Genomic DNA, 19,840 nt, shown 5'->3' with positions numbered 1-19,840 from the left:
AATATATGATAATATTATTTTCTAATTATTATTTTATGGCATGAAAAAAAAGCACGTATAAGTAAACGCATACATATGTTCATATATATAATATAGTCGTGTTGAGAACGATTTTTTATAGATAAAAAAACAATAATCCATGTATCTGCATGTATCTATACAGTAGGCATGACTTTTATTAAAATGTTTTGTTAATTGTAGTATTTAAATAATGCATAAAATGAGTTATCAATTGTTAGCTATAAAATGATGTATTACATTTAATTTCTAGTATTTAAAACCATTTTATTTCTAGTGATGTTATATTAACGTTGGAAAAAAATATAAAACCACGGAAAGTCAATCGTTTAATAACTAGTATGGTAATTGCATCAGAATATAAAAATTCGCAAAATTAAAGCTGTTACATGTTAGAAGTACATAAGTATTTTAATGTTTTAATGTATAAAATGCTACCAAATCAGTAGATTTGATAAATTACGTAATTTTAGAATATTAATACAACTTTTATGCTACTTTTAATAGATAGTGACAAGCATTTTAATAAAATATGAAGGATTTACCACGAATTACAAAAGCATTGAGAACATATACAAATCTTGGACGTATTAAAAATACGCTTAATTTAGAACCAAATGATTTACTTAAAAAAAGAAATGAACAAACTGGAAAACTCAAAAGGTATTTTGTTGTCTAAGGTCTTATTTTGAAGATATTAATTTGACACATTTATTTTATGACTTATGGTAAATGTTAAACAATATGTTAATAAATGTTTATATGTTTGCGAAATGCAGTGAATTCAATTGGTATAGTTTATACAAATCTTTGTCCAAGGATGCTGTGGCACATATTAACAAATTGCAGGAAATTGTTAAAAAAGTAGTTGGTATGTATTAATTTGTTGTTCCAAGTGATAAAAGTATAATTGTTTGTTTCTTCATTTTAGATGATTATTCTCTTGAACTCATACATGATTTTACAATATTTGTTTTACATTTATTAATTGATGAGAAATGGATGACACGGTCAAAATTTAATATTTTGAAAGAAAAATCAGCAAATCTAACATTTCAGGATGCTAATGCTATGATGGAAGTAAGTGTACATTTTTCAAGCAATTATAATTAACATTGCATCATGCAGTTTTAATTCATTTCAGGAAATTACTAGAAGTACTGTTTATATTTGTATTTTGTATTCTTTACAGATAGTCTTGATGATTCAAAAATGTATAGATGAAGATACTTTAGAATATTTAAGAAATGGAAAAGAAAATATTAATATTACTAAAGTTCCTGAATCTGATGTATTTGATACAAAATTTATTTATAAGCCTGCAAGAGTTTTATGGCCAGATACAGCAAATCTTCGTCCTATGTCTCTGAAAATCCTAAACCAAAATGCTAATAATTTTACAATGAAATATGCAAAAGAGATTACAAACTTAACAACAGAAGTTTGTATTAATGTTGTTTGTTCTTATACATATTTTTAATTATAGTTTAATGTTTCTTATATTAGCATTCTAATGAACTATATTTTTATTTTAGTTTAACAAAACAGAATATAAAAAGAAATTGAAGTTGTGTCATATGAAATCTTTAGAGAGTACGACTTTTGAAGAATTTGAGAAATTTATAACTAATAAATTAAAGCATTCAACAAATTTAGAAAACGAATTACTTGACATATTAGGCTGTGAATACATAGAATTTATACAATATCTTGTACAACACAAGGAAAATATTATAGCTTTAAGTGTTTGTTCAAAAATACAGAAACAGTCTACTGTAGAAAGACCTGTGATTAGTGATCAGGTAACAGTACATTCTGAAAAAGAAAAGCAGTTATTGAAGCAAAGGCGAAAACAGGAAAAAAGGTTGAACAAAATGTCGGGTAAGCGCGAAGGAAAGACAGATTTAACGGAAACTGAATTATACTTAAATGAAAAGGAACTGCAAGAAGAAAGGCATAAATCATTATTCAAGAAAGATGTTGTTTCAAGTAGAAGCATGCGAGAAAAATATCCATTTGTATTTGATTCAAACGTAACCAGCAAGTGTACAAGTGGATATATATCAGGACAGAAAATAATGTTACCAGAAAATGTTGTAAGAAACGATACAACATTGTGTGAAGAAGTTTATATACCAATTCCAGAGTCTCAACCAAATGATGTTGAGTACAATCCTATTAAGATATCCTCTTTAGATGAAATTGGGAAAATGGCTTTCAATGGTGTTGAGTCATTAAACAGAATACAAAGCATTGTATTTAATACAGCATATCGCACAAACGAGAATTTATTAATTTGTGCACCAACAGGAGCTGGCAAAACTAATGTTGCCATGTTAACTGTAGTACATCAATTGAAGCAGCACATAATAGATGGTCAATTAATGAAAAATCAATTTAAGATTATTTATATAACACCTATGAAAGCTTTAGCAGCAGAAATGACAACAAATTTTGGTAAACGACTCGAATGTCTTGGTATATCAGTCCGAGAATTAACTGGAGATATGCATTTAACAAAATCAGAAATTCAACAGGCACAGATGATAATTACTACACCAGAAAAATGGGATGTTCTTACAAGGAAAGGTACTGGAGACACACCCATGATTAACATTGTGAAATTGTTAATTATTGATGAAGTACATTTATTACATGGTGACAGAGGACCTGTAATTGAAGCATTAGTTGCTCGAACTTTGAGACAAGTAGAATCATCGCAAAGTATGATCAGAATTGTTGGACTTTCTGCAACTTTACCAAATTATGTTGACGTTGCAAACTTTTTAAGAGTAAATCCTGCTGTAGGACTATTTTATTTTGACAGTCGATTTCGTCCAGTCCCACTTAGTCAGAAGTTCATTGGTGTAAAAGCAACATCAACCTTACAACAAATGAATCACATGGATCAAATATGTTATGACAATGTTATAGAAATGGTACGTGCTGGACATCAAGTCATGGTATTTGTACATGCACGTAATGCTACTGTTAAAGTAGCAAATGCACTAAAAGAATTAGCAATGAAAAATGAAACACTTAAACTATTTATCCCTGAGGGTCATGCAAAATTTGTAAATAAAGCTTTTGCCAAATCTCGAAATAAATGCCTAACTGAATTATTTAACTATGGATTGTCTGTGCATCATGCAGGTTTATTACGTTCAGAGAGAAATTTAATTGAGAAATATTTCGCAGAAGGATTAATTAAAGTGTTAGTTTGTACAGCAACACTGGCTTGGGGGGTGAACTTACCTGCACATGCAGTTATTATAAGAGGAACAGAAATATACGATTCAAAACATGGCTCATTTATTGATTTGGATATATTGGATGTTCTACAAATATTTGGACGTGCTGGTAGACCACAATTTGATGTATCAGGTCATGCTGTTATTATTACTGCACATAATAAATTATATCATTATTTGTCTTTATTAACAAATCAAGGGCCGATTGAGAGCAATTTTATTACATATTTAGCTGATAATTTAAATGCTGAAATTGTACTAGGTACAATATCAAATGTAGAAGAGGCCATAAAATGGTTAAGTTATACTTATTTGTTTGTTCGAATGAAATTAAATTGTAATGTATATGGAATTCTTGCAAAAGACGTTCTAGAGGATCAAAGTTTGGAAAAAACAAGAAAGGAATGGATTGATATGGCAGCTAAGGCATTAGACAAAGCTAAAATGATTCGATATGATATAAAAACTGGAGATTTTAGTCCAACAGATCTAGGACGTATTGCAAGTCATTTTTATCTGAAATATAACACTGTTGAAATTTTCAATGAGATAATGAAGCCAATTATGACTGAAGCTCAGATACTTGCTATGATATCTAAATCACAAGAATTTGAACAATTAAAAGTAAGAGAAGAAGAAATTCAAGAGCTGGAAAATTTGTATGAAAGTTACTGTACGTTTATTCCAGAAGGTGGAGTAGAAAATCTACATGGCAAAGTAAATATTTTGTTACAAACATATGTGTCACGTGGTCACGTTAGTTTATTTTCGTTAATATCAGATCAAGCATATGTTACACAGAATGCAATACGTATATGTAGAGCATTATTTAAAATTATGTTGAGACAAAATAATGCAATAATGTCAGGGCGCCTATTAGAAATGGCGAAAACGCTTGAATTAAAACAATGGAATTATATGCATCCTCTTTATCAGTTTTCTTGCTTGTCTCCAGAAATTATTGATAAATTAGATCAGCATGATTTAACAATTGAAAGATTACATGATATGGAAGTGAAAGAAATTGGAGATATTTTACGTAATCAGAAGGCAGCAGCATTAGTGAAAAAATGTTGCACAGAATTACCTGCATTAAGAATGGAATCAACTCTACAGCCTATTACTCGTACAGTCTTAAGAATTCGTTTGATAATATACCCGGAATTCCGATGGAATGACAAAGTTCATGGAAAAACCTCAGAACCTTTTTGGATATGGATAGAAGATCCAAATTCTAATTTCATCTATCACCATGAATATTTTGTTATGACAAAAAAGATGGTTTGCAGTAATCTTGAGCAAGAGCTTGTGATGACTATACCACTATGTGAGCCATTACCTGCACAATATATCCTAAGAGCAACAAGTGATCACTGGTTGGGTTGTGAATTTATGTTACCGCTCACATTTAAGAATTTAATTTTACCTGAAATATATCCTCCACATACCGATTTGTTAGAGTTACAACCATTGCCAGTTAAAGTCTTAAAAGAACCAAGATACGAGAGACTTTATAAATTTTCTCATTTCAATCCAATACAAACACAGATATTTCATTGCTTGTATCATACAGACAACAATGTTCTTTTAGGAGCTCCAACTGGTTCAGGAAAAACCATTGCAGCAGAAATTGCCATGTTTAGAGTATTCAAACAATATCCTACACAAAAGGTTGTATATATAGCGCCTCTGAAGGCTTTGGTTAGAGAGCGAATAAATGACTGGAAGATTAGACTCGATCAAGAATTGGGTAAGAGAGTGGTAGAGTTAACTGGAGATGTGTCACCAGATATTAAAGTTATAGCTAGTGCAAGCGTTATTGTTACCACCCCGGAGAAATGGGACGGCATCAGTCGAAGTTGGCAAACAAGAAGTTACGTGAAAGACGTTGCTCTCATAATTATAGACGAGATTCACCTCTTAGGAGAAGATCGTGGTCCTGTATTAGAAGTTATCATTTCAAGAACTAATTTTATTTCCTCTCACACTTCTAAGAAATTAAGAATTATTGGGCTCTCTACAGCATTGGCTAATGCAGTGGATCTAGCTAATTGGCTTAGCATTCGAGAAATGGGTCTATATAATTTTCGCCCAACTGTACGACCTGTGCCGCTAGAAATTCACATAAATGGATTTCCTGGGAAACATTATTGTCCTCGAATGGCGACAATGAATAGACCAACTTTCCAAGCGATTCGTCAACATTCTCCGTCTAGTCCAGCTCTCGTATTTGTTTCTTCACGTAGACAAACGCGTCTAACTGCATTGGATTTAATTGCCTATCTCGCGGCCGAAGATAATCCTAAACAGTGGTTACACATGCCACATGAGGAAATGTACAGAATTCTAGATCATGTGCATGATTCGAATTTAAAGCTTACGCTTGCTTTTGGAATTGGACTTCACCACGCTGGTCTTCAAGATAAAGATAGGAGAACTGTTGAAGAACTATTTGTCAATAATAAAATACAGGCATGTCAGATAATTTCATTCACAATAGTACTGGTACATTTGAATCCGTAGATAGAAATATTTTACAGTAATGTTTAATGTTTTAGGTACTAATTGCTACAGCTACGTTAGCTTGGGGTGTTAATTTTCCTGCTCATTTGGTAGTAATAAAAGGAACAGAATATTATGATGGTAAAACGAAACGTTATGTAGATATGCCAATTACGGATGTTCTTCAAATGATGGGTCGTGCAGGCAGACCTCAGTTTGATAATTCTGGGGTAGCAGTTGTTTTAGTACATGATTTGAAAAAAAATTTTTATAAAAACTTTCTGCATCAACCGTTTCCTGTGGAGTCGAGTCTATTAGCGGTATTACCAGATCACATAAACGCAGAAATTGTGGCTGGTACAATTAAAAATAAGCAAGAATTCTTGGATTATTTAACATGGACCTACTTCTTCAGAAGATTAATAAAAAATCCTACATATTATAACTTAGAAGGTTTAGAACCCCATAATATTAATCAATATTTATCGTTTTTAGTAGATAGTACACTACAAGTGCTAATGGATTCCCACTGCATTGATTTTGATGAGGTATAATATTACATTTATATTGTTAGCGCTGTTAACATCATTAATCATTTTAATACTGTTACTTTCAGCAAGAACAAATAATAGTTCCACTTTCATTGGGTAAAATAGCATCCTATTATTATTTGTCACATCATACTATGATGATGTTTGAACAATCATTAAAAGATTCGTTAACGCTAGAACAGTGTTTACGCATTTTATGTAATTCCCACGAATATAACGAGTTACCAGTAAGACATAACGAAGATTTATTAAATGAGTAAGTTAATAAATTTATTAATGACAAAAAATAAAAATTTTGGGCCTCATTAACATACGTAATAATTAAACAGGGAATTAAGTAAAATGTGCCGTTACTCAATAGAGAATTATTCATACGATTCTCCAAATACCAAAGCATTTTTGTTACTACAAGCACATTTCTCACGTCTTCCACTACCATGTACAGATTATTTCACGGACTTGAAATCAGTTCTTGATCAGACAATTAGAATTATTCAGGTATTTTAATAAAAACAATTTTTTACAATAACAAAATATAAAGCCTCTTAGACTGACATAATATATTTATTTTTAGGCAATGATAGATACAGCTGCAGAACATGGATGGTTAGCAAGTACACTTATGATAATGCAATTGCTTCAGATGGTTATTCAAGCTCGATGGTTTGACGAATCTGCAATCACTACATTGCCTCACGTAAATCCAGAACATTTACGGTTGTTTTTAGCTTTATCGACAGCTCTTCCAAAACTATGTGCCATGACATATAATAAATATAATTTACTTGTGCATGCACTTAGTAGAGAGTTTCAAGAAACTGAAATATATCAGGTAATGATATCAAACATTATTAATAACAATGTTAAATGATAATTAACCATTACGAATATAATTTGATGAAAATTTGAACAGATACACCAAGCAATACGCGGAATGCCAATACTTTCTGTGGATCTAAGTTTGGAAGGGGCTTTGTCCCATGGCACAAAACAAAAATCTATAGTATTACGACCTGATAATCCTAATTATATAGACGTATACCCGGATGAGGATTATATGTTGAATGTTGGGATGAAAAGAAACAATAGATCCAATAATTTGAAAGCACATTGTCCCATGTTTCAGAAAGGAAAAGACGAAGGGTGGTTTTTAGTATTGGGTACTATCCATGATGGAGAATTATGGGCTTTAAAACGAATATCTGGAATAAACGATCAAAAGAAATCTCAACAGTTATTATTCACAGCACCATCGAAACTAGGTAATTTTTTTACTCTTTATATATCTTTGTAGTTTTTTCTTTTAGTTTTCTATAATGTTGTGACTCGTTCTTTTTTTTATTAAAATTGAAATACTTCTTTAGGGAAACTAACGTTAACATTTTATTTAATGTCCGATTGTTACATGGGACTTGATCAACAGTATGATATACAAGTTAATGTAATACCTAAATGCAACTAAATGAATGCACAGGGAATGAAGGACCATTGAGAACATAGATACAGGGTCAAATGTCAAATTTATTCGTTTTAAAACATAAGGTAGGAGTGTACTTCCGCATACAAACTTGATTTCTTTATAATGTTGCATCCTAAAATATATATATGTACATAATATATATATCTACCATTAGAAAAAAATCGGTATGTTAGATCTTATGATAGTCATCTACCAGTATTTTTTGTTCAAAGTGTAAGATTGTTATACATATTACATAATAATAGGAGGAAGTAAGTGTGCAAATCTGGAGGCTAAAGATATTTAAGAAGTAGTTTAGTAACTATAGACATAGTAACTAAAACAATTTTTAAATGTAAGTTTTAAGCATTTATTTTTTCTAAATACGCATATAAATTTTTATATATTTTATCTTTCCTTGTTCTTTTTGTCGTGGATCTACATTTTTCATACAAATGTAAACTTTATTAGTATACAAAGATAGAAAAAGTAATATTTGAAGGATCAGTTTTATAATTTCATACAGTTCATAAATAAAATTGTCTAATCAAACTGTTAAAAGGATGTTAGTTCGATTTATTACAAACCAAGCTTTGTAAATTACGCGTAATATTTAATATGAAAATACTCTTTGTAATAAAATAATAATCCATTAGTAATAAAAGGGTAATAGTATTGATTAATATAGACTGTCCATACTAATAACGTAAAAGAGATACACATTGAATCATGGTTTTTATTTTTAACTCTCGTTTAGCTCGGGCGGAATATTCGAGACCCATTAATTAAGTATTAAGTTGTATAACAATTTTTCATTAACGTTTGATAAGACTTCTATATAGAATAAATTATATATCAATGAATCTAAGAATTACAATAATTAAAAGTTCGTAAACATATATAATTAATACGGATTATAAGTCTTTCTACTATTACCCTCCACAGTTCGCTATACGGGAGTTAAATACATATATTTCCCTGAGATAAATAATGCAATTTCTCTTAAAATGCAATGGTGTACAAAAATTTTATATATATAGAATATACTCCAACTATTTGGTTCTGCGTAATTTTTGTATAAAAAAATGTCTAAAGCAATATTTTTAAAAATGATGAAGTATTAGTACCTAATATTCTATTTCCTACATACTGAATTTGGTTTTACCCAGAAGGTACACAATTTTAATTTGCCATTCCTCTCTTGGTTAGTACATCAATACTCAGCAAAGTGCAACAAGTTCGGTACCATACAGATAACATTTGCAAATTGTGCAGTAACAAAAATAATGACTTAAAAATAAAACAGGTTTTAAACATAACAAATAATTTCATAGTAGCAGCATATTTTCAAATCACAATTACTTGATTCACGCATGATATGAAAAGATGTCATATTGTTGGATTTAGCGTTTTAACCTTTTCGTATTTTAGTCTAGAAAATAATATGGAACATAAATATACAATTTACTTTTCAAAATTATTTTAGTATATATTGATAACTTGAATCATAAGAATTTTCCTGATGATAGTTTATCATTTTATTACACTGCAAAAAGGTTAAAAACCAAATTGGCAACATTTGTAACAGATACTTTTTACAATGATCACAATTTTTTTAAGTAATAAATTTATTAAGTATCAATTCATCAACTATCTCTTCTCCATCAGTAGAATGAACTGTCTTCTTATTATCTATAAAATGCACTTTATGTTACCGCTATTTTTGTATTTATAAAATGAATTGAAGCAAAGAAATACATAAGTTCCTTCCATAACTGAAATCTGGAAGTACTAATTATGTCTTATAAGTATTGAACTGAAATGCTTTTAAACAAAATACAACAATTGACGACTACGTACGTGTATCCGCATTTAATTATTTCTCACGGTGTATAATAAGTTGTAACTCAAAAGAAAAAAAAAAAAAAAACAATAAAAAATGTCACGCTTTAGTACTTTCCTTTCTTTTGAGAACTTTTCATTTGATGATAATATTTAAAATGTATATGCATTTTATCACTCAAGAACTAAAGAAGCGCTAGCGTAACTAACAGAACTGTCATTCATGTTATTGCACTGACTGCTTTGAGCATATTTCAGAAACTTCAAATTCATTCTTTGGCCATTAGCATTCCCCTTTAAGCTATGAACCGCCTGTCAACATATTTAATAATCTTAAGATTTTATTACACTTAAGAGTGATCAATATAATTTATCAAAGTCACAAATAATTTTGAAAATTTATCTAAATAAATGATAATTATTACCTGTAATAAAACACTAATAGGATGTCGACCACATATAGTGTTACCATACTTTTTAAGGTAATCTGTAAACATTACTGGATTCAAAGTTTCTATGATGTCCGTACCCTATAAAAATTGATATTGATGTACTTAGTATTATATGAGCAACAAGATCATGTGCCATATACAGAACATAAAATAAGGAAAAAGTAATCAATATTTAATTTTAATATTTCACATACCATCTTATCAAGATTTTGAATTGATCTATGAATAGGACCACATGATCTATCATAATAAGTATAACGAAAACGTTGTCCCCAGTGGCAAAAATCTGAAGAAATGATAAATAATGTTTGTGGATCAGCCAGATATGGTGCTAATAATCTCCCATAGAGTGCTTCCCTTTCTGGGCTCAATGATCCCACTAATATAGGAATTATAGTAAAGGAATCTTTGAACCTACATTGACATAAAATAGAAACTCACAAATTTTAAATAAAGAAATGAATGATTCTAATATATAAGTGATATTAACATAGTAAACATAATTAGCATACCCTTCCATAACTTTTGCTATAAATGGCAATTGCATTTCAATGCTATGTTCCTCTTCATCTGTGTTTAAGTCCATCCATTCAAAATGTCTAGTCTCTTCAAGTTCTCTGCATACTGTCATATGAACAGAAACCTATGTTTGAACTATCTTTGATAGTAATTCATATTAATATTTTATTGATTGAATAATATATATTTTAAAGATTACTTTTAATGTTCTAAGGCATATAAATTATACCTTGTTGATCAATATGTAGATCATATAATGGAGTTTGATAAATTGAAGCAGAAGATAAAGCACAACCTGCTAGTCTCACATGATGTGAAGGGCCCAGTATAAATATTCTGCGTCTATAGAATAATATAGTATTAAAAAGAGAAGCATTTCATCCTTTGCTTTCAAGTTATACCAAGTTAACTGATACTTTGCATGAACTTGAGCAAATAAATAATAATAATATTAATATTCTTGGAAACTTACACAACTACTGGACTAATCTGGCGATACGCAAAACCAGCACATGCTCCGCAATAGCTGTAACCTGCATGTCTGTGAAATTTTGTATTTCAATAAATATCTTTAAATTTATTCGAAAAATATTTAATGTACTATATTTACTGACGGGGCAATAATTGCCCTAGCAGGTCCATGCGATAAGTCTGCAGCATTCAACCAACCCTCTAACTGCTTATTCAACTCCGAACCTGTACAGAATATTAAAAATATTTAATCTTATCAGAGATCATTCAAATATCATAAAAGATTGATATGAGATTTAAAAGATTAAAGTGCACTTGTAAAACAACAACAAAGAAATAATAAATATTGACAATGAAATTTCGAATGTATAATATAAAAAGTTATATCAATTAAAATGCATTTTGAATATTACTTACCAGAGCCTGAGTACCAACTACCAGCATGAGTTGCTCTTCTAACTAATGCCATTTTTTACTGTATTGCACTAAGTCTTATTTTTTCCCACACTTTTTATAACAAATTAATTCTTAGTTTACCGATAATCTCATAAATGATTCATATAGAGCACTGGTGTTTATTCCTATTTAAATATAAAATGTTCGTAAAACTCTATCATAAAACTATTATTTAGCCACGAACCACGCACTTCTAATAACGTCGTATCATCCGTTTGCAGATGCTGGAATGTTAAGTATGCCTTTTATGTAGAATAAAATAAAGACAGTTTCTAATGTAGTAGAATAACAAGGAAACATTTAATATATCTACATTTCAATTACGATAATATAACCATCTTCTTAGACTCTGCGAGTGTGATTAAGCCCCTTTCAACGACAGTAACAAAAAATAAACACGAAATTATTGGAAAAAACAGAAAAGATACACCGTACTGATTAACAATAACAAAAATATAATATTTATCTGTACCCCCTCCCACTAAAGCATCCTTAAAAACAAGATAACAGATGTTGCTCTGTCAAAGAAGCCGCGAACTCCCCAAATACTCCGTCTGACCCATCGATCTCGATTCCCTATCTACACTTGATAAACCACATCAAGAAAACAATGAAAGAAGACTGGAACAGAATTTGGAATTTTAACAAAAAAGACCTAGTCAACTCAATCCAATTGAGGACTTCTTCGATCCAATCCCCGATGGTACAGAAAATAAAAGAGAACGGATTGTAATGACTAGATTAAAGACGGGCCATACCAGGATCTCCCACGATCCACTACATCTTAGGCAAAACAGGACCACCTCATTGCACCACATGTGACAAACCTCTTACAATCGAACATATCCTATCCAAATGTAGGATATTTGAGCAAGGCAGAAGTAGCTGCGACATAAATCCAGAAACGGTCCTTACCGCTGAGGACTAAACAGGAAACACAATCACCTTTCTGAAGAACACAAATCTCTACCAGAAAATTTAAAACATCGGACCTTAAGTCGCTAATGACCAAGATGTCGATGCGACGAAAAAAATAAAGAAGAAGAAGAGGAACTTAGAAAAATGTTTGATGTAAAGTGTTCTTTTATTTAGCGATACATATATTATGTTCATGTGATAATACATACATTAGCAACGAATATTTATAGTTATTGACATATGAAATTTATGACATGATAAAATAATAATCCCTACAGTTTTGTATATGTACATCCTTTGGATTGGATGCTGTTTAATTTGGGGTTTTTTTCAAATGTCTTGTATGTTTATTTATAATCAGTGCATTTCAATCGAAGATACTTAAAAGAATCTAAACGTAGATTTATGGTATAATTATTAAATGAAATGTATGAATTTCTTCTCAGTTATATTAAATGTATTAATTGTTCCTAAAACATAACTGTTCTAGAGACAACGATCAACGATTTCATAGTCATATTCGAGATTAAAATTTTCTTATTCGTTGAAACGTGTGAAGAAATTCCAGAGTACTGAGATTTTCTTAATTCAAAAAATATATTTTTAACGATCACTAGAGTTGGATTTGAGTTACACTCTGTGTGATATTATCGGCTCCAGTGTATTTTGGTAGTTAATTTGAATACAATTGTAGAAATGGTTAATATGGCAGAAATTCGTGTCTCTAGTGTTGTTTAAGTTTGTGTGAAACTGAATGACAAAACAGAAGTCTATTTGTTGAGAGTATTATAACGTGCATGAAAGTTTGATCTTTCGGGGCATTTTACGTAAAAATCATTTTTGTACGGAGCACTAATCATTTCAAATAACTTTTCCCTCATCGTATTTTATTCCAAATCAACATCGACGTTTTTGTGTTTTTTTTTATGCTCATTTACTTTGTTTATTATGAATTTAATGGGTTCTTTCGTGCAGTAACTTAACCACGGATGCAATAATATAGGTAATTAACTTCAATTCATTTTTCCCTCAATATTTTGATTACATAGGTGGTATAACCTTTGCTTTCTTTGTGCTTCTTGCTAATTTCTATCATTGCAATGTCAAAATCACTGACTCTCGGTCGATGCTCCTCTGTAAATTGTAAGTTATCCATGTTGTATAATAATAAGCGTGATTTTGAAGTAATAACGAAGGTGAGAAAGAAAAAGATTCTATTAACTGTTTTCACTATATGATTACACTATCACTTTTAGTCAATCGTATCAGCAAGCTGTTACTGTTACAGTTGACACTGTACTAATTTTCATGATTATAGGTCTATATAAAAATATGAAAATTTTCCAGAATAGTACTCAGGTTAGTTGGAAGTATTTGTAAAATAAAGCATATTTTAAATATAGATTCTGAAACATCAAGATATAACGTGTAGTATAAAGAGGTTTATGTTTTATGAAACGATTAGAAGTATTTTACTTTTTAGTAAAAAATTACGTTTTAGTAAAAAATTATAAACCTCTGTGATTCTTTTTCATATAAAATACATAATTTGTTCATGAAACATAGAAAATTTAATTAAAATTATGTCAATTAGCAAAGAAGCAAACAATTTTCAAACATATAAAGATATACATACATAAACATATGTACATATTTTTAAAATAATGTTAAATATACTCATAAAAATAAATTTTTTGCTTTGATACTAGGTCCAATTATATTTCCTGTCTTCAATTTTGATATGACCATTGCTGCAAAACTACGATAAAGAGGTAAAAATTAAATAAATATAATTACTATTAAAAAGACTAAATTTTGAGTCATAAACGATAGATTATTATTCCCGTTACAAAGTTTTTGTCTTTGGCTCATCGTTACAGGTTGCTACTAGGAGTTATTGTCATGGATTTTCCTCACTTCCATGAAATTGAACAACTTACAAGTGATGCAATAGAAAACAAGTGATTGTGGTAATTGACATAAAAGTGTGTTGGTGTGCCCTAGCAGGTACTTTGTAGTGGAGCCACCAGGCTATGGCCAACCTGAACTTTGAGCAGCCTCCACGCAGTATTGCGAACGCAAGCCTTACATCGCGTGCGGGTGGTGGGGGGGGCTTAAATTCGTCGACCCTGACGGGTCATGTCACACCTACCTCGGGAATGTTCTCAGGCTCATCTGCAAGCACCTCAAGTTCAGCTAATTCTGCGGTAGTAGCTACTAACGTTTACCCTGGAGCATCAGGAACAGGCGGTGGACAAAATAGTCATCAACCTCAGCAGCAGCAGCTCTCTCCTATGGGCAGCAGGGGTCTGTTTGGGCAGAGAGCTTTCACAGATAGACGTACGATGCCTGCGGTTGGGTTAGTTTCCATTCTGGGTAGTTAAGAAAATTCATTACACCTTTATTACGTATCTAGAATATTTTTATTATAAGCTGATACCTATTGTTAAATGTTCTTATTGCATGCTGATATTTTATGTAGAAAAAATGAAAATATTTTATATGAATTTATAGAACCTCGAATCCAATGGGTAGCATGGGCACTTTTGGAATACCTCAAAGTCGTAATTACGGAACTCAAGGACAAATCAATAATTTTCATTCTGTTTTTGGCAGTGGAGGAGGCGGTGATACAAGTACTCCTCCATTATTGGATCTGTCTGAATTTCCTTCATTAACAAATAGAGGACAGGGTGATTCTATGCCACAACCTAGTCCTATGCCAGGGAAACAACCTTATGGTTTGTACCAGTCGTGACTTCAATATTGGGAGAATTATAGGGGATTAATTAAATAGATTCTGAATAATAGACTATATGCAAATTTAATGAGTATAATGATTGTATGCCATAAATATTTGTATAAATTGTAGTTGGAATGGTAAAACAACCCACGTCTGAATCAAGTGAATTTACTATGAGTTCCGAAGATTTCCCGGCATTACCAGGAACGCAAAATAGAGAAGGTCCATCACCAGGTGGAAGTGTCTCCGGAGATAAAAGTATACCTGTTGGACTTGGTCCTGAAATTGGACAAGATGTATTACAAGCGAATAGAGCACCGGGATCTGAAAAGTCTCAATCATCTAAACGAGGCATACAAACATCTCCCGATGGTACTTAAGCTTTATAGTAGTTCATTAGTTTCAAAATTCTGTGATCTTTGGAAAACTTTCATTGTTGTATTTTCTAGGGAAAGTTACCAATATACCACTGAGTATGGTGAAAGATCAATTTGGAATGGTTGGACTTTTAACATTTATAAGGGCAGCTGAAACGGATCCGAATTTAGTATCTTTGGCGTTAGGTCAAGATTTAACTGCGTTAGGTTTAAATCTTAATTCACCTGAAAATCTGTATCAAAATTTTGGTGGACCCTGGGCAGAAACACCGTGCCGACCTCAAGATATTGATTTTCATGTGCCACCAGAATACCTTATTAATGCCTCTATTAGGTATCCTATTTTCGTTACTACAAATGTCTTTTATATAAATATTACAATTAAATTTTATCTATTTTTTTTTACGTTATATTTATTTTAGAGATAAATTAGCACCAGTTAAACTAAATCGATACAAGGACGATTTATTATTTTATATGTTTTATACAAATGTTGGGGATGTATTGCAATTAGCAGCCGCGGCGGAGTTGTAAGTATCTAGTCGGTTGAATTATTTTCATATGCTGAATGAAATCAGTTCTATACGGTTTTATGTAATTATGAAGGTACAGTAGAGAGTGGCGATATCATATGGAGGAGAAAGTATGGATAACCCAAGCGCCAGGTTTGGGACTTGTAGAAAAAACATCAACATATGAACGTGGTACTTATTATTACTTTGATGCGCAAAGTTGGAGAAAAGTAGCAAAGGAATTTTATTTGGATTATACAAAACTAGAAAGTAGACCTCATCTTCCCACAAACTTTCACCAAATCCTGCCTTGACTACAGGTACCTATAAAAATACAATTCTTTTCAACTGTCGTGTTTAATAAAAAATTCGAATTCGTTTCAGATCTGCTTGCAGACCATTGTGCTGTCTTTAAGCTGGACAGGAAACAGCTATTGTATAAATGAACAAATTTAATAATCTTTAATAAAAACATAAAATTTGAAGAGTAATAAAAATGAAGTTCTTTAATTAATTGTTCATAATTAGAAATGGGAATGAGCTGGATGTACACGATATTTATACTACAATATAATTTATGTAAATGATTTTGATACACGATAGCGTAGGTTTGAAATGTTTAGGTGCTTATACATATGTAGAATGAAATACTTTCTGATGATATCATTTACGAAGGTGTTTAAAATCTTTGTAATGTACATAATAAAAATAGTACAAGCTATGAGACTAAATTAAATTTTTCAATTAAAGAAATCGAAATTCACTATTTTCATAAGTAAACCCATACGATTGTTTCTTATTCAGTTTTTTTAATAAATAAATTGCATTTTTCTGTAAAATATTAATAAATAAATTTAACTTGTGTTCTTTGTTTTTTTTGTTTTTTGTTAATTTTTGGTATTATTTTATTTGGAACCTAATTAATAAGTATACTTGTTCATATTTGGTTCAATCCCATTTCAAATAAAAGAAATAGAATTACGTAACTCACCTATGTTGTAAAATTTTAGCATACAAATATATTTTTCGGAGGAAAATGTTTTCCGATTCTAAAATTTGTGGAACAGCTTTTCGTGCTTTTTGGTAAGATTAATTACTTCTTCAGAAGCATTTATAAAGTAATTTTCAATATAGTTCTGGCCATTTTCCTCGCTATCGTTTAAGTAATACCTATGAACAAAAAGAAAACAGTGTGAAATGGACAAGTTATATTAAAATACATTATAGTAAAATAAATTAATGATTATTTTACCTATAGTTCACCATAATACCACAACTATTTGCGATACCACGCGGTGAAGGGTCAGCCATCCAGTTTACTCTCCACATAACAGCTCCATTACGAAGGTGAAAGTTCGCTACAAGAAAAAAAATATTAGTTTGGTAATCGTTTTACATATTATGATTATAATTAAAATAATCCAATGAACATACCAACTTTATTCAAAGCATAATTTCGTCTCTTTTCTTTGTACAGATACCACGCGCATGCTCGAAGCAATGGTTCTTTTAAAGCTTCACACAGCTGTTCATCATTAGTCCACAATGAATTATTAAAAGTTTTTTTTAGACTAGTTGGAATATTTTCTGCTTTCAAAATATTTTGCAAAGATTTGCATTCTTCATTTGTAAAAATGCTATTCACGTCTAAAGAAACAGTTAATTTAATATTATTAATTCTTATACTTTACAAGCAGTAGTGAAAATCACCTTGTTTTAGCTTTTCAAGCAACCAATTTGTAAAACTGGGTATTGGAGATAAAGTGGATAACTTTTGTATCCTAGGAAACTCAGACACTACTTTATTTGCTACTTCTTTAATTAAATAGTTGCCAAGTTCAATCCCCTATAAAGGAAAGTAGGTATTTAAGTGTTTATGTGATAAACAAATTTTTTTTAATTATAAATTCTTGTTTACTTGTAATCCTTTTTGTGTAGAAGTAATTGAATAAAATATTGCAGCTGTTATTTTACATTTATCTTCTTCTAGAAATGTTATTTCTTGTTTCTTATCACCAGTAATTCTAATTTTTGCTTCTTCAATGCCTTTCACAGTGTCTATAAATTGATTTAATAATTATAATTTATATTAAATACAAAATATTATTTATTGATATTGTTACATACCTGGTATTGTATCACACAATGCAGTGTGTAATACAACAAGTGGTTCTCTAGGCATAGATGGATGTGTAAAAATATAGCATCTCCTATAGGGTCCAACTCTTTGCTTCAAATCCAGCCAGTTTCTTACAGGATGTATTGCTTCATAATCTGAAACCTTAGCATTAAAAAATATTGTTTATTTGAATCCTCACTTTCTTGAAATGGATTATATTAAATGTATACCTTTTGCAATATGTCACATGCACTTTGCCAAGTTATTCTTTCCAGATGCAGAAATCCTACTGAAAACCAGAGTAACAATAAATCACGTAATGTAATATTTAACTGTTGTAGCATAATGTTTTCATCTGATTCTTTGGTTTCTAGCATTAACTCCTAATAACAAAATTAAAAAGAAATATTTATGTGTTATTCAAATTCAGAGTAAACGTGTAAAAATTATAATTACTTACTATGATATCAGTTCTCAAATCAACTAGAAATTTCACACCATGTTCGAGTCTTCCAATCATAATGAAGAGCCACTGATAATCAGGGATAAGGATACTTCTTAAATTTCTCTCATAAGAAATCATTCGTCTTTCATTGTCTGGCTAGAATAAAAATAAGATCCCTAATGAAATAAAAAGAAAGAAAATTATAGAATTATTGAACAAACCTCTGTAGAAATTAATTTTTTTGCTATGTTATATATATTGTCGTGTTGAACACCATATTTGGATGCCAGTACACGTAAAATTTGTTGTTTACAGTTTTTATTACTTCCATAGTATTCTGTGCACAAAGCATGAGCCTTATTCTGAAATTTTGTATTAGAACTTTAGAAGTAACTTAATAATTTAAAGTAATTTATGAATTCAAAATACTTACTTCAATAATCCAGTTACTGACATTAGTATCTTTAAATTTGAAAATTTCTTTCAACTGTTCTTCTAGAAGTACATTTGCATGAAAGCTAGATGACTGACGAATATTTCGGCTAAAGAAAGGTCTTGAAGTTCCTCTGTTACAGATCGAGGTAAATTTATTAGCGTAAGTAACACTTAGAACGTTTAAAAAAATATGTTTGAACGACATACTTAATGTCAATAAATATAACGAATGAAAGGAATGAATATTTCAAAATAATTTGAACCGAAAACAATTTATTCCGTTTATTGTCAATCAATTCATACACCTCTCTTTGAATAAAAATGATTAGATTCAGACTAGCAAAGGTACGATAACGATAACACTACACTACAGTGAAGTGTAATGTTTATTCATGTATCAAAGCACTTGTTGATTAAAACTGTAAGTTACGATTTGCATTGAACTTGAACTGACCAATAAAAAGTATAAACGACATTTTAAAATCTAGTAGGCATTTCTCTCCCATCAGGATAATGTTTCTATTTTGGGAGGAGATTATGAATGGTGATGTAAAATACACGCGGTTAACAATAATTTAATATGTCAACAGTTGTCAATCTAGAGATCTTGTCCAGTGTGAATGAAAATGTGAATCGTAACGCACATAACATTTAAGTTATATTCTAATTCAAAGGGAAGCCAATGAAATTTGAAAATAAATTTCAAAATAGAAATTTAAATATCTTGAAACGTCTTTTGAAAATATTTTAATAAATCGTGGAAAAGTGTG

The 19,840-nt window shown here is 30.5% G+C and overlaps 4 protein-coding genes and 1 long non-coding RNA gene across 17 annotated transcripts; 3 read left to right on the top strand and 2 right to left on the bottom strand.

Moving 5' to 3' along the window:
• The first annotated feature begins 143 nt into the window (after positions 1-143).
• Positions 144-8,144, top strand: Obe (activating signal cointegrator 1 complex subunit obelus). Of its 2 annotated transcripts, XM_076386688.1 has the most exons (13): positions 144-162; positions 296-416; positions 526-681; positions 798-889; positions 950-1,098; positions 1,211-1,459; positions 1,554-5,741; positions 5,828-6,319; positions 6,388-6,578; positions 6,652-6,820; positions 6,897-7,154; positions 7,236-7,584; positions 7,687-8,144. In XM_076386688.1, exons 3-13 carry the CDS (start codon positions 551-553, stop codon positions 7,782-7,784), a joined length of 6,366 nt encoding a protein of 2,121 aa, XP_076242803.1. In that variant the 5' UTR covers positions 144-162; positions 296-416; positions 526-550; the 3' UTR covers positions 7,785-8,144. The 2 variants fall into 2 exon arrangements, with proteins under 2 accessions (XP_076242803.1, XP_076242802.1); XM_076386687.1 differs by lacking the exons at positions 144-162; positions 296-416; positions 526-681; positions 798-889; positions 950-1,098 and having other exon boundaries at positions 1,271-1,459; positions 7,746-8,144.
• A 224-nt stretch (positions 8,145-8,368) lies between these two features.
• On the bottom strand, positions 8,369-12,588 carry LOC143184452 (protein MEMO1-like). 5 transcript variants are annotated; one of them, XM_076386692.1, is made up of 10 exons: positions 12,280-12,588; positions 11,835-11,890; positions 11,483-11,745; positions 11,209-11,290; positions 11,067-11,135; positions 10,824-10,936; positions 10,588-10,699; positions 10,270-10,489; positions 10,049-10,153; positions 8,369-9,935 (listed from the first exon to the last, which is right to left on the bottom strand). In XM_076386692.1, exons 3-10 carry the CDS (start codon positions 11,532-11,534, stop codon positions 9,798-9,800), a joined length of 891 nt encoding a protein of 296 aa, XP_076242807.1. In that variant the 5' UTR covers positions 11,535-11,745; positions 11,835-11,890; positions 12,280-12,588; the 3' UTR covers positions 8,369-9,797. The 5 variants fall into 5 exon arrangements, with proteins under 5 accessions (XP_076242807.1, XP_076242806.1, XP_076242805.1 ...); XM_076386691.1 differs by having other exon boundaries at positions 11,835-12,588; XM_076386690.1 differs by lacking the exon at positions 11,835-11,890.
• Positions 12,589-12,956: 368 nt separating this feature from the next.
• On the top strand, positions 12,957-16,838 carry Rga (CCR4-NOT transcription complex subunit regena). 7 transcript variants are annotated; one of them, XM_076386840.1, is made up of 10 exons: positions 12,962-13,442; positions 13,758-13,798; positions 14,149-14,211; positions 14,320-14,798; positions 14,954-15,180; positions 15,312-15,554; positions 15,632-15,893; positions 15,982-16,089; positions 16,166-16,391; positions 16,456-16,838. In XM_076386840.1, exons 4-9 carry the CDS (start codon positions 14,473-14,475, stop codon positions 16,383-16,385), a joined length of 1,386 nt encoding a protein of 461 aa, XP_076242955.1. In that variant the 5' UTR covers positions 12,962-13,442; positions 13,758-13,798; positions 14,149-14,211; positions 14,320-14,472; the 3' UTR covers positions 16,386-16,391; positions 16,456-16,838. The 7 variants fall into 7 exon arrangements, with proteins under 7 accessions (XP_076242961.1, XP_076242960.1, XP_076242957.1 ...); XM_076386846.1 differs by lacking the exon at positions 13,758-13,798 and having other exon boundaries at positions 12,957-13,442; positions 15,056-15,180; XM_076386845.1 differs by lacking the exon at positions 13,758-13,798 and having other exon boundaries at positions 12,961-13,266; positions 14,444-14,798.
• Positions 15,323-19,361, bottom strand: LOC143184529 (malonyl-CoA decarboxylase, mitochondrial). Of its 2 annotated transcripts, none has more exons than XM_076386836.1 (11): positions 19,069-19,361; positions 18,857-18,997; positions 18,651-18,791; positions 18,421-18,573; positions 18,199-18,352; positions 17,990-18,129; positions 17,782-17,917; positions 17,506-17,718; positions 17,324-17,429; positions 17,063-17,241; positions 15,323-15,461 (listed from the first exon to the last, which is right to left on the bottom strand). In XM_076386836.1, exons 1-10 carry the CDS (start codon positions 19,273-19,275, stop codon positions 17,121-17,123), a joined length of 1,512 nt encoding a protein of 503 aa, XP_076242951.1. In that variant the 5' UTR covers positions 19,276-19,361; the 3' UTR covers positions 15,323-15,461; positions 17,063-17,120. The 2 variants fall into 2 exon arrangements, with proteins under 2 accessions (XP_076242951.1, XP_076242952.1); XM_076386837.1 differs by lacking the exon at positions 15,323-15,461 and adding an exon at positions 16,270-16,395.
• LOC143184533 (uncharacterized) lies at positions 16,987-18,039 on the top strand. Its single transcript, XR_013002772.1, has 3 exons — positions 16,987-17,154; positions 17,330-17,454; positions 17,549-18,039. It is a non-coding gene; the product is annotated as an uncharacterized LOC143184533 (long non-coding RNA).
• Positions 19,362-19,840: the final 479 nt, after the last annotated feature.

Source organism: Calliopsis andreniformis, chromosome 10 (genome assembly GCF_051401765.1).
Source record: "Calliopsis andreniformis isolate RMS-2024a chromosome 10, iyCalAndr_principal, whole genome shotgun sequence".
Classification (NCBI taxonomy): domain Eukaryota; kingdom Metazoa; phylum Arthropoda; class Insecta; order Hymenoptera; family Andrenidae; genus Calliopsis; species Calliopsis andreniformis.
This window is presented reverse-complemented; position numbering and strand designations above follow the sequence as displayed.